General features: G+C 61.3%; 1 protein-coding gene across 1 annotated transcript; it reads left to right on the forward strand.

Moving 5' to 3' along the window:
- Positions 1-2323: 2323 nt before the first annotated feature.
- SBSPON (somatomedin B and thrombospondin type 1 domain containing) lies at positions 2324-11411 on the forward strand. Its single transcript, XM_039912522.1, is given in 6 exon segments — positions 2324-2360; positions 6175-6369; positions 7191-7281; positions 8183-8359; positions 11235-11289; positions 11291-11411. Coding segments are annotated over 6 exon segments (618 nt in total). The 3' UTR covers positions 11354-11411.
- The last annotated feature ends 927 nt before the right edge of the window (positions 11412-12338 follow it).

Genomic DNA, 12338 nt, shown 5'->3' on the forward strand with positions numbered 1-12338 from the left:
GGGCGTCCTCAGAAAGAGGCAGCCGGGGGTGGGAGGGAGGACCGTCGGTGCGGCCTCGGCCCCGTCGGCCGCACGCGCCCTCCGACGCGATCCTCGCCGTCACGGAGGACGACCGCCCCGTAGAAGGCGCTCAGGACATAGCCCGGGCCCTTAGGGGGGCGTCCGAGGGAAAGGTGCGGGCAGGCCCGGGGGGCAGGGGAAGGCCTGGAGTTGGCGGTGGCCGGGCTGGAGGACACAGGCGGCGGCGATCCGCCCACGCGCCAGGCCCGCTGGCAGTGGCGAGGTTGCCCACCCACTCCTTTCCTAGAATCGAGGGCCGGGGGGGGGGGGGGACACATTCCCGCCCCTTCCCTCCCGCCGGAACCGCGTGGGGCCCATCCCCGGAGGGCCTCTCCGGTGGCCACGACGGATGCCGGGCGGGCGGGGAGGGGGTGGGCCTCACCATGACCCGTCCCCTCGCCATCCCAGGTGGCCCGGGGGACCCCGCTCCTGTCCGAATAATGATCACGATGATGACGGCGCTGTTTGTTAAGCGCTCACTACGTGCCAGGCACCGTATTAAGCGCCGGGAGGGGTACGAGGTCGGACACGGTCCCACACGGGGCTCGCCGTCTTAATCCTCCTTTTAGAGACGAGGGAACTGAGGCCCGGGGAAAGCGGGTGACTCGGTCAAGGTCTCGCGGCAGACAAGTGGCGCGGCGGGGAGCGGCTCAATGGAAAGAGCCCGGGTTTGGGAGTCGGAGGTCGTGGGTTCTAATCGCGGCTCCGCCACTTGTCAGCTGGGTGACTCCGGGCAACTCGCTTACCTGTGGCTCAGTGGAAAGAGCCCGGGCTTGGGAGTCAGAGGGCAGGGGTTCGAATCCCGGCTCTGCCACTTGGCAGCTGACTGTGGGCGAGTCACTTCACTTCTCCGGGCCTCAGTGACCTCATCTGTAAAATGGGGATTAAGACCGTGAGCCTCCCGTGGGACGACCCGATGACCCCGTATCTCCCCCGGCGCTTAGAACGGTGCTCGGCACCTAGGAAGCGCTTAACAGAGACCGACATTATTATTACCTTCTCTGGGCCTCGGTCACCTCTCCTGTCAAATGGGGATGAAGACCGTGAGCCCCACGGGGGACAACCCGATGACCCTGTATCTCCCCCAGTGCTTAGAACGGTGCTCGGCACATAGTAAGCGCTTAACAAACACCACCGGGTCCTTCTGATTCCCAGACCCGGGCCCTAGCCGCTAGACTACACGCACCCTGAGTCCCCCCACCATTATCCCGGCTCGGCGGGGGGCTCTCGGCCCCGGGATCGGTTTCCCCCCGGCCACCTCACCTCGCCGCACCCCCTCTAGACTGTCGGCTCGTTGTGGGCAGGGGGTGTGTCTATTATCCTATCGTCCTCTCCCAAGTGCTTAGTACAGTGCCCTGCTCCAAGTGAACGCTCAATAAATACGACTGACTCACCGACCGAAACACCCTTCCCAGCGGGCGCCGGCTCCAACTCCCCTCTGCCCACCCAGACCGGTCATCGCTGTTTCCGAGGCCCCTTCTCGGGTCCAGGGCCGACGTCGGGCGGACGCCTGACGATGATGATGATGACAAGCACTCGTTAGGCGCTTACTATGTGCCAAGCACTGTCCTAAGCGCTGAGGGGGATACAAGGTGATCGCGCTGTCCCACGTGGGGCTCACAGTCTTTGTCCCCATTTGACAGATGAGGGAACTGAGGCCCAGAGAAGCGACTTGCCCCAGGTCACCCAGCTGACGAGCGGCGGAGTGGAGATTAGAACCCACGCCCTCCGACTCTCAAGCCCGGGCTCTTTCCACCGAGCCAGGCTGCACCGACACCCACCGGTGGAGAGAGCCCGGGCTTGGGAGTCGGAGGGCATGGGTTCGACTCCCGGCTCTGCCCCCTGTTCGCTCGGTGGTGCTTACTGAGCGCTTACTACGTGCAGAGCACCGTACTGAGCGCTTGGAAAGGACAAATGGGCAACAGATACAGTCCCCGCCCTCTGACGGGCTTACAGTGCCTCAGTTCCCTCATCCGTCGAATGGGGATCCAGACCGCGAGCCTCCCGGGGGCCAACCCGATGACCCCCGTATCTCCCCCAGCGCCTAGAACAGTGCTCTGCACGTAGGAAGCGCTTAACCGACACCAACATCGTCATCAGAAGAGTGCTCGGCACAGAGGAAGCGTTTAACAAATGCCGTGGGTATTATTATTAAGAAATGCCACCCTCATTAATTCCGGTGGCTAATTACAGTCGCCGTCGTGGTCTCCCCGCCCTCCGAGGGGTGGGGGGGGGGGGGTCTGGGATGGGGCGGGGTCCGGCCATGAGGAGGGTGGGGGTCCTGTGGCTGGTCCTGCTGGGCCCGGGGGTCGGGCCCGCCTCCTCCGAAGCTTGCGACCACCCCCCCCCCCCCCGATTCCTGCCCAGGTAGGAATCCCCAAGGCCGGGGGAGCCCCCCGACCTCCCCCCCCCCCCGCCCCCCGAATCCATGCTTGGGCATCTCCATCGGTGGCCGAATCGCCCCTTCCCAGCGCTTAGCCCAGTGCTCTGCACGCCGTAACAGCACCGCGGGGATGAGAAGCAGCGGGGCTCCGGGGCTTATGGAGTCGGGGGCCACGGGTTCGAATCCCGCGTCGGCCACTCGGCGGCTGGGGGGACCGCGGGCGAGTCGCTTCTCCGGGCCTCGGTGGCCTCCTCTGGAAAATGGGGATGAAGACCGGGAGCCCCACGGGGGACCACCCGATTGCCCCGGGTCTCCCCCAGCGCTTAGAACGGCGCTCGGCACAGAGTAAGCGCTTAACGAATACCAACATTATTATTATTATTGTGAAGTTTTTCAGGACCGGCCTCGAGGGTCCCCCGGGCGCACGTAGTAAGCGCTTAAACGACACCCTCGTCACCACCCTCGGGTCCCTCGGGACCTCGACCGAGTCCCTCCCCCGGGCCTCGGTTCCCTCGTCTGGAAAACGGGGATGGAGAACCGGGGGCCGCGTCCGACCCCACCGGTTCGGATCCCGCCCCGGCGCTCAGTACGGTGCCTGGCACATAGTAGGCGCTTAACAGATCCCATTCATTCACGCCCTCCTATTCATTGGGCGCTTACCGTGTGCAGAGCACCGGACTAAGCGCTTGGGAGAGTATAATTCGGCGACAGAGACCCTCCCCGCCCACAGCGGGCTCACAGCCTAGAAGGGGGAGCCAGGCATCAAAACCAGCAAACAGGCATCAGTAGCAATGAATAGAATTATAGCTAATGAGATCTAATAATAATGTTGGTATTTGTTAAGCGCTTAGTATGTTCTAAGCGCTGGGTGGGGGGGGGGGGGGGGAGATGCAAGGTGATCAGGTGGCCCCCCGTGCGGCTCCCAGTCTCCATCCCCGTTTTCCAGATGGGGCCCAGGGAAGTGAAGCCACTCGCCCAAAGTCACCCAGCAGGCAGGTGGCGGGGCTGGGATTCGAACCCACGACCTCGGACTCCCAAGGCGGGGCTCTCGCCGCTGAGCCCCGCTGCTTCCGGATGTCTGTAACTCTCGTTGACGAGATCGATACCCATCCATTAATAATACCGTGATCGGTATTATCCCCGGGGCTTCTCCGCGGGGGGCTCCGGCGGTCGACGATCGATCGGTCGATCGGTCGGTGAATGATATTTATCGATGACTTACCGTGTCCGGCCGTCAGGAAGGGTCTCCCGCGTCCGTCCTCACCCCGATCGACAAGATGCACCGGGCCGGGCGCCGCCCAGGGGCTTTTTCCTCTTCATTCACGCAAGCAGTCATTCATTCACAATAATATCGACGGCATCTGTTAAGCGCTTACTACGCGCCGAGCGCCGTTCGAAGCGCTGGGGGAGATAAAGGGTCATCGGGTGGTCCCACGTGGGGCTCACGCTCTTCGCCATTTGACCGATGAGGGGAACTGAGGCCCTGAGGAGAAGTCAAGCGATGCGCCCAAGCTCACCCAGCTGCCAAGTGGGGGGAGCCGGCGTTAATAATGTCGGTATTCGTTAAGCGCTTACTACGTGCCGAGCACTGGAATTAGAACCCACAACCTCCGACTCCCAAGCTCTTGCCACTGAGCCACGCTGCTGGGCGTGTACATCGATAGTCCCGGCTCTGCCGCTTGTCAGCCTTGTGACTGTGGGCGAGTCACTTCACTTCTCTGGGCCTCAGTTCCCTCATCTGTACAATGGGGATGAAGCCCGCGAGCCTCACGTGGGACAGGCCGATGACCCCGGATCTCCCCCGGCGCTTAGAACGGCGCTCTGCACAGAGTAAGCGCTTAACAGATACCATTATTATTATTACTGCTCTTCTCTGTGCCTCAGTGACCTCATCCGTACAATGGGGATGAAGCCCGTGAGCCTCCCGTGGGACGACCCGATGACCCCGGATCTCCCCCGGCGCTTAGAACGGTGCTCGGCACCTAGGGAGCGCTTAACGAATACCAACATCATTGTTAGTATTCCCTGCCCACGACGAGCTGACAGTCTTGTGGGGGGAGCCGGACGTCAGATCTGTAATTTTATTTATCTGTATTGACGATTTTTATAATGATGGTATTTGTTAAGCGCTTCCTATGTGCTAAGCGCCGTCCTAAGCGCTGAGCACGTGATGTCTGCCTCCCCCCTCTCCAGACCGTCAGTTCGTCGTGGGCAGGGAATGTCACCGTTTATTGTTGCGCCGGACTCTCCCGATCGCTTAGGACAGTGCTCTGCGCCCAGGAAGCGCTCCATAAATACCATCAAATGAACGAACAGCAATACAAATAAATCCACCTGCTGCAGGGCAGGGCTCCCCCCGCCCCCTAATCAGGGCCTGCTGGCAGAGAAGAATATGATCTATTAAAATGTATAATAGTAATATAATACAAATAATAATTGTGGCATTTAAGAGCTTACTATGTGTCAGGCACTGTACTAAGCGCTGGGGTGGATACAGGCAAATCAGGGTGGACACGGTCCCTGTCCCACGTGGGACTCAAAGTCTCAGCGTGGCTCAGTTGAAAGAACCCGGGCTTGGGAGTCAGAGGCCATGGGTTCGAAACCCGGCCCCGCCACTTGGCAGCTGGGTGACCGTGGGCGAGTCACTTCCCTTCCTCTGGGCCTCAGTTCCCTCATCTGTAAAATGGGGATGAAGCCGGTGAGCCCCACGTGGGACAACCTGACGACGCTGTATCTCCCCCAGCGCTTAACACATACCAACATTATCAACAAATGCCAACATTGTTATTATCTGGAAAATGGGGAATGAAGTCTGCGAGCCCTACGTGGGACAACCTGTCTTGCCCCAGTGCTTAGAACAGGGCTCGGCACATAGTAAGCGCTTAGCAAATGCCAACGTTATTATTATTCCCCGTCTTCCAAGTCGGCAAGCGCCCGAGTGGGCGGAAGGCAGACAGGAAGAGTGCGGGAGGTCACTCTCAACGGAAAAGCGCCGTCCCGCGTCACGGATCGGGCTGTGGGCCCCGACGGCGGCAGCGGCGTGGCCCAGTGGCCAGAGCCCGGGCCTGGGAGTCAGGAGGTCGTGGGTTCTAATCCCGCCTCCGCCACCTGTCGGCCGGGTGACCGCCGCGAGTCGCTCCTCCGGGCCTCATCTGTAAAACGGGGATTAAGGCAGGAGCCCCGCGTGGGGCAGGGGCTGTGCCCGACCCGCTTAGCCTGTACCGCCTCCCCCCCGCCCCCCCCCGGTGCTCAGTACAGCGCCTGGCACGTAGTAAGCGCTTAACGGATACCGTAATCATTATTACGGGGAGCGGCGTGGCTCAGCGGAGAGAGCCCGGGCTTCGGGGTCAGAGGTCACGAGTTCGACTCCCGGCTCCGCCGCTCGTCAGCTGGGGGGCCGCGGGCGAGTCACTTCCCTTCTCTGGGCCTCAGTTCCCTCATCTGTAAAACGGGGATCAACGGCGAGCCTCGCGCGGGACGACCCGCTCACCCTGGATCTCCCCCGGCGCTTAGAACGGTGCTCTGCACATAGTAAGCGCCTAACAGATACCAACATTATTATTTATTACCGACAGAGCTCACGGGCCCCCGGGGAGGCAGAGGGCGGACGGGAAGGACGCTAGAGGTCATTCTCCACCCGAAGGCTCCGCCCCGCCCCTCGGAAGGTTCTGGGAAACCCAGGTCCGGCTTCCCGGCCAGTGACCCCGGCCTCCGTTCCTGTCGTCCCGCAGCTCGCGCGTGCGTCGTCAGGGCCCGGAGTCCCCGGAGCGCTCGCGCGGAGCGACGCCGGCCTGCCGAGCGGGTCCGGGGGCGTCCGGTGCTGCGGGAGCCCCAGGACGGCGGGGACCCGTGCCCGGCTCTGGAGGAGAGAGCCGGCTGCCTGGGGTACGTCGACCCCCGGGGCCGGGACTGCGGCCGCGGTCACGGTACAGACGTCGGGTCGCTTCTCCGGGCCCCGCTCACCCGTCTCCGCAGCGGGGACTGACACCGGGGGCCCCACGTGGGGCGGGGACCGGGTCCGGCTCCCATCTGAGAGAAGCGGCCGCGGCTCAGCGGAAAGAGCCCGGGCTTTGGGGTCTGAGGTCACGGGTTCGAATGCCGGCTCTGCCCCTTGTCAGCCGGGGGCGAGTCACTTCGCTTCTCTGTGACCTCCTCTGGAAAATGGGGATGAAGACCGTGAGCCCCACGTGGGTCAGCCCGATTTCCCCCGTGTCCACCCCGGCGCTTAGGACAGCGCTCGGCCCACAGTAAGCGCTTACCAAATGCCACCATTACCGTCGTCTGCTCGGATTCTCCCCCGTGCTCGGTACGGTGCCTGGCACCCAGTAAGCGCTTGACACAGACCGCGATTGTTTCCCCGGCTGGCCGTCGGGGTCACGTCCCCTCTCGCTCATTCGTTCCCGTGTCCCGGGCACCCGCTCCAACCGGGGGGACCGGGAAAAGTCGCCCGGGGGAGAGGGACGGTGGGGCCAGACAGACACGATGGATAATTTCATTTATTTTTATCGACGTCCATTCCTATCGCCGTCGGTCTCTCCCCCCTCCCCCGTCCAGACCGTGAGCTCGTCGTGGGCGGGGATCGCCGGAGGAAGCGGCATCCGGGCCCGGCCGTCGGAAGGTCGCGGGTTCCAATCCCGGCCCCGCCAGCTGCCCCGTGGCATTTAAGCGCTCACCGTCCGCCAGGCGCCGTACGGGCGCTCGACGGATCGACCCGGTTGGACGGTAACGGGATTCTGCTGTTTTCCAGTCCCCGCCTTCATCGCGAGCTTCGCTCGCAGCCCGGAGAGGAACCGACCCGCTCCGTCCTCAAGACGGCCCGACGACCGAGAGGATGCGGGGTGATTAATTCCGTCCGGCTTTGGGTGCCGGCCTCGGCGGGAGGCGTCGGGGAACGCGGGCCTGAGCTCCGGGCGACAGCCCCGTCCCTTACCGGAGGCTGCGCGCGGGAGGCGGCATCCTGAACTCTCAAACGGCGTTACGTGTTAAGCGCTTACTGCGCGCCGGGCACGGAGCCAAGGCTGGACGCGGAAGGATGAATATCAGACAGTCCCCGTCTCACATGGGTGAGCCGGGACGGTGAGCCCATCGTTGAGCGCACGGTTGAGTCCGTTGCTGGGGAGGGCCTGTCTCTATTTTTGGCCGAATTGTACCTTCCGAGCGTTGAATGAAGTGCCCTGCACGCGGTAAGCGCTCGATCGATGCAATCGAACGACCTCTCACCCTGCGTCCCGCCTCCGGCCTGGAACGCCCTCCCTCATATCGGAGTCGCTCTCCCACCTTCGAAGCCTTATCGAAAGCCCACCTCCTCCAAGAAGCCTTCCCCGACCGCGCCCTCCTGTCCTCTTCTCCCGCCTCCTTCCGCGTCGTCCCCTCGCTCCCTTTCTTCATCCCCCCCGCCCGGCCCCGATGTCCGTAGCTCGAAATCCGTTTCTGTTAACGTCGGCCCCCCCGCTCTAGACCGTCACCTCGTCGGAGGCGGGGACCGCGGTCCCCTGTCCTCTCCCCAGCGCGCAGTACGGCGCTCCGCACACAGCGAGCGCTCGACCGATCCGGCCGACCCCCTCAACCCCGGAGCTCTCCCCCGTCGGGCCGGTCTCGAGGCCGGGGAGCCGACGTCCGCCCGGCCGGAGGGGCTCTCTCTCCCGCCCGCGGCGGCCGGTCACAATCCCTCGCCCGGCTCGGCCGGAGAGCGGGGGCCCGCGGTGAGCGTCCAGGCTGACCCCCGCTTTCTCTCGCCAGGTACTGGGTGGAGTTCCGGGTGGACACCCTGTCCCCGCCGTGCTCGGGGGACGCCCGGCCCTGGACCCGCTGGATGCGGTATCTTCGGCGAGGCCACGTGGTGTGCGCGGACTGTCGGCCCCCGGCGACGAGTCCCCGGACGCCCCGCTGCTTGGGCGACGGCCCGGACGCCGACGGGTAAGCCGGGGGACGCTGGTTTTCGCCAGCCGGCGTCCCGGGGCTGGGCCGAACTTTATCTGAAGGCCGCTCCCCGCCGGGACAGGCCGCTCGACGGTCAGCTTCACATCTTCTTGAGGTGAGGCCGTATTAAGGTGAACCCCGGGGCGCCTAACGCCTAAGCCGCTCCATCCCAGCCCAGCCGCACGGCCCAACCAGTCCGGGACGGGCAGCGGCACCACGCTACCCTCCCTCTCTGACATCCGCGGACCGATTACGTCTCCCAACCTTTCCCGTGGTGACCGTTCGCCTCCCCCGCCTCTCCATCCCCGCGTCTCCCCCGGTGACCCGGCCCAGGCCACCCCACACCCGATCCTTCCTCTGCTTATTAACCACCTGAAGACTGATCCTTTGTGAATTTATCCAACTCCTTGAGCTCGCTGTGGGCACGGACTGTGTCTCGCCAACTCCGCCGTTATCGTACCCGCCCAAGTGCTTAGTACAGAGCTCGCGGCGATCGCTTAATCGACACCGCTGAGGACGGCGGGCCGGCCGGGTTTTTCTGCTTGCGCACGTTCCCGCGGGAACCGATCCCACGCTGACCGTCAGCCGGGCAGGGAAGCATCTCCTTTTGTTTGGAATCTTCTAGAGTTTCTAGAAGTTCCACTTCCGCACCAGATTCCGGTCGGATTAGTCAGTTCTCCGCACAGCCCATCTGATTTGGTGGGCCAAGGGGGACTCATTATTCAGACCAAAGATTATGTCCCTAAGAAGCGATTTAATAATGATGTGGTTTTTTTTGTTAAGCGCTTACTATGTGCCAGGCAGCGTACTAAGGGCGGGGCGGATCCAAGTAAAGCAGGTTGGACAGAGTCCCTGTCGCACACAGGGCTCACGGTCTTAATCCCCATTTTACAGATGAGGCAACTGAGGTGTCCAGAGAAGTGAAACGAGTCGCCCAAGGCCACCCAGCAGACAAGTGGCAGAGTCGGGTTTAGAACTCGTGACCTTCTGACTCCCCGGCCCGGGCTCTAGCCACTCCCCCACGCTGCGTCCCGGGACCAATCGATCCATTCGTTAATAGCGCTTCTTCAGCGCTTCCCGTGTGCAGAGCACCGTGCTGAGAAGCAGCGTGGCTCAGTGGAAAGAGCCCGGGCTTGGGAGGCAGAGGTCGTGGGTTCTAATCCCGGCTCCGCCACCCGTCTGACCTGTGTGACCTTGGGTGAGTCGCTTCACTTCTCTGGGCCTCAGTGACCTCATCTGTAAAAATGTGGATTAAAAAAAAAAACGTGAGCCCTACGTGGGACAACCTGATTTCCCCTGTGTCTACCCCAGCGCTTAGAACAGTGCTCATAGTAAGCGCTTAACAAATACCACAATTATTATTACTAGGCGCTTGCGAAAGAGCAACAGAGTTGGCCCACATACCCGCGGACGAGGTCCTTTCCCTTTCAACCGCCCCTTGTCTTTCGCCGTGGAGTCGTTTCCGACTCCCGGCGACCCTCGGACACATCTCTCCTAGAAGCCCCCGCTCTCCGTCCGCCGTCGTTCCGGGAGTTTTCTCGGGGAAAATCCGGAAGCGGTCGACCATCGCCGGTCAACTCGAGTCTCCGCCCCCGACGGCCGGCTCGTTTCGCCTCGTAGCCGCCGGCCCGCCGCTCGCCGGCCACCGGCCGAGCTGGGAACGGAAGGGACGGGCCTCCGCTTGCCTCTCCCTCCCGCAGCCGAGGCCGGTAGAGGACCGGACACTCTCCGGCGGCGCCCCGAGAGGGAGGCGCTGGGGCAGACACCAGCTAATCAGGTCAGACCCAATCCCCGTCCCGCACGCGCCCGGTGAGCGCTCCGTAAATACGATCGAAAGGACGAATGCGACCCACCGTCAACCCCCATTTTCCAGAGGAGGGAACTGAGGCCCAGGGAAGTGAAGCGACCTATCCGAGGTCACCCGGCGGAGCCGGGATACGAACCCAGGACCCTCCGACTCCCCGGCCTGGCCTCTACCCCCTAGGCCACGTCGCTTTCGGGTTCCGGAGGGCCCCGGTGAACGGCAAAGAACCTCGACGGGGGAAAAAAAAGAGGGCGTCCAAGCCAGATGGAGTCGGCGGCGTATGCCCGTTCCAACGCGTATTATTTTCAGGCCACGGAGCCGTATCGCTAAGCTCGGCTTTGGCTTTATTGCGCGCTGGGGATCTTGGCTAGGGGCATATTTTATAAATTCAATATAGAAGAATACGGAGGGGGAGGAGGAGAGCTATTTTCTCACCGAATATTGATCTGAATGAGCTCATCCATATTTATTTTAAATAGGCTTGTAAGGAATTAATAAGGGGGCTTATTCGGGAACTATTCCAGCCTGCGGCTGAAGCGGCAGAGCTCCTGCCTGCCCTTTTAACGACTGGCTTGTGGCCTCGTCGCGTCGGCCACGGTCGGTCAGTCGGCCGTGTTTCCCGAGCGTTTACTGGGTGCCGAGCACCGTGCTGAGCGCTCACGAGAGGACGATACGATAATAAAACAGACACAGTCCCTGCCCACGACGAGCTTAGGGTCTAGAGGACTAATCTCGGCTCCGCCACGCGTCTGCCGTGGGACCTGGGGCAAAATCATTTCTCTGGGCCTCAGTTCCCTCATCTGGAAAATGGGGATGAAGACCGTGAGCCGCATTTGGGACGGCGTCCAATCGAATCGAGTTTTTCTCTACCCCAGAACTTAGCACAGAGCCCGGCATTTGGTAAGATTTAGCAGCTAACATTTTTCTTTTTTTAAAGTCATTTCAGGGCAGCGTAGTTCTACTTTCGGGACCTTTTTGCAGAAAGAATCCATTTTTTAAATACGGTGCAGTAAGAGAACATCTGACATTTTCCTTCCGTGGTAACCGGTGTTTTTCATTTCATTCCAGAGATCAAGTTCTTCACTGGCAAGCCATTGGCAACCCCCACTGTCATGGAACTTGGAAAAAAAATTCAGAAGGTGGACCGGTGTTCGTGCCCAGCTGTACACAGCTTTGTGTTTGCCTAGATTTCAAAGTGGGGAGGGGAGAGTGCTGTGCGACCTTGGGCAAGGGGCTTAATTTTTCTGCGCCTGTTTCCTCAACTGTTAAAATGGGGCCTCGATACCTGTTCTCCCTCCTATTCCGACCCAAACCCACGTGGGGCAGGGACTGTGTCCTGCCCTGGTGTCCCGTCCACCCCAGCGTTTAGTACAGTGCTGGACAGAGCGTAAGCTCTTAATATAATCATTAATCATCCCGATTCCCCATTTTCACGAGGAGGTCTTGAGGAATGTGGAGACAGAGAACCATTTCAACTGGGAATCACCTCTACCGTGAGCATCGAGGAATACCTTTTAGGGGCAGGAGGGCTGGAAACCACTGTCAGGGTGACACGGATTTTTAAAGCCTTAAGGTTTCACCCTAGAAATCTTGCAAGGATTCCCTTCCCCAAGAGAAGTCAAGCGTGTGTGAGAGAGAGGAGAGAGAGATAGAGAGTGTGTGCGTCTAAGTGGCCCAGTGGAAACACCACCACACCATCCACCTCCAGCCCGGCGTGACGCAGCAGCAGAACCCTCCCATTTTACAAACTGGTAGACTGAGGCACCCAAGGCCACGCCCTGAGTTGTAGAGCTGGAATGGGAGACTGAGGCTCGACCCTAAACGTAACCAGGAGTCTAATCCCGCCCTTCGAAACCCACGTCTGTATTGATGAGACGGAAAGTCGGCCCCAGCCTCGCCGAGTTTTGAAAGCCATTTTTCAGTTACGAACACACTTTCCCCGACTGCCACGTGTCGGCCTGCGCTCACCGGGCAACGCCAAGCACCCCCCTCGTCTTTTGCCGAAGGAACGAAGAAGCCCCCTCCATCCATTCATTCGACGTAAATATCGAGCGCTTACTGGGTGCGGAGCACTGTACTAAGCGCTGGGTAAGTACAGTTCGGCAACGAAGGAAGAAACGCTGATTTTTCTGCAGAGAGGAATGAGATTTCGGTTGCCAGGGTATATGTTTT

This window comes from Ornithorhynchus anatinus, chromosome 7 (assembly GCF_004115215.2).
Source record: "Ornithorhynchus anatinus isolate Pmale09 chromosome 7, mOrnAna1.pri.v4, whole genome shotgun sequence".
Lineage (NCBI taxonomy): Eukaryota > Metazoa > Chordata > Mammalia > Monotremata > Ornithorhynchidae > Ornithorhynchus > Ornithorhynchus anatinus.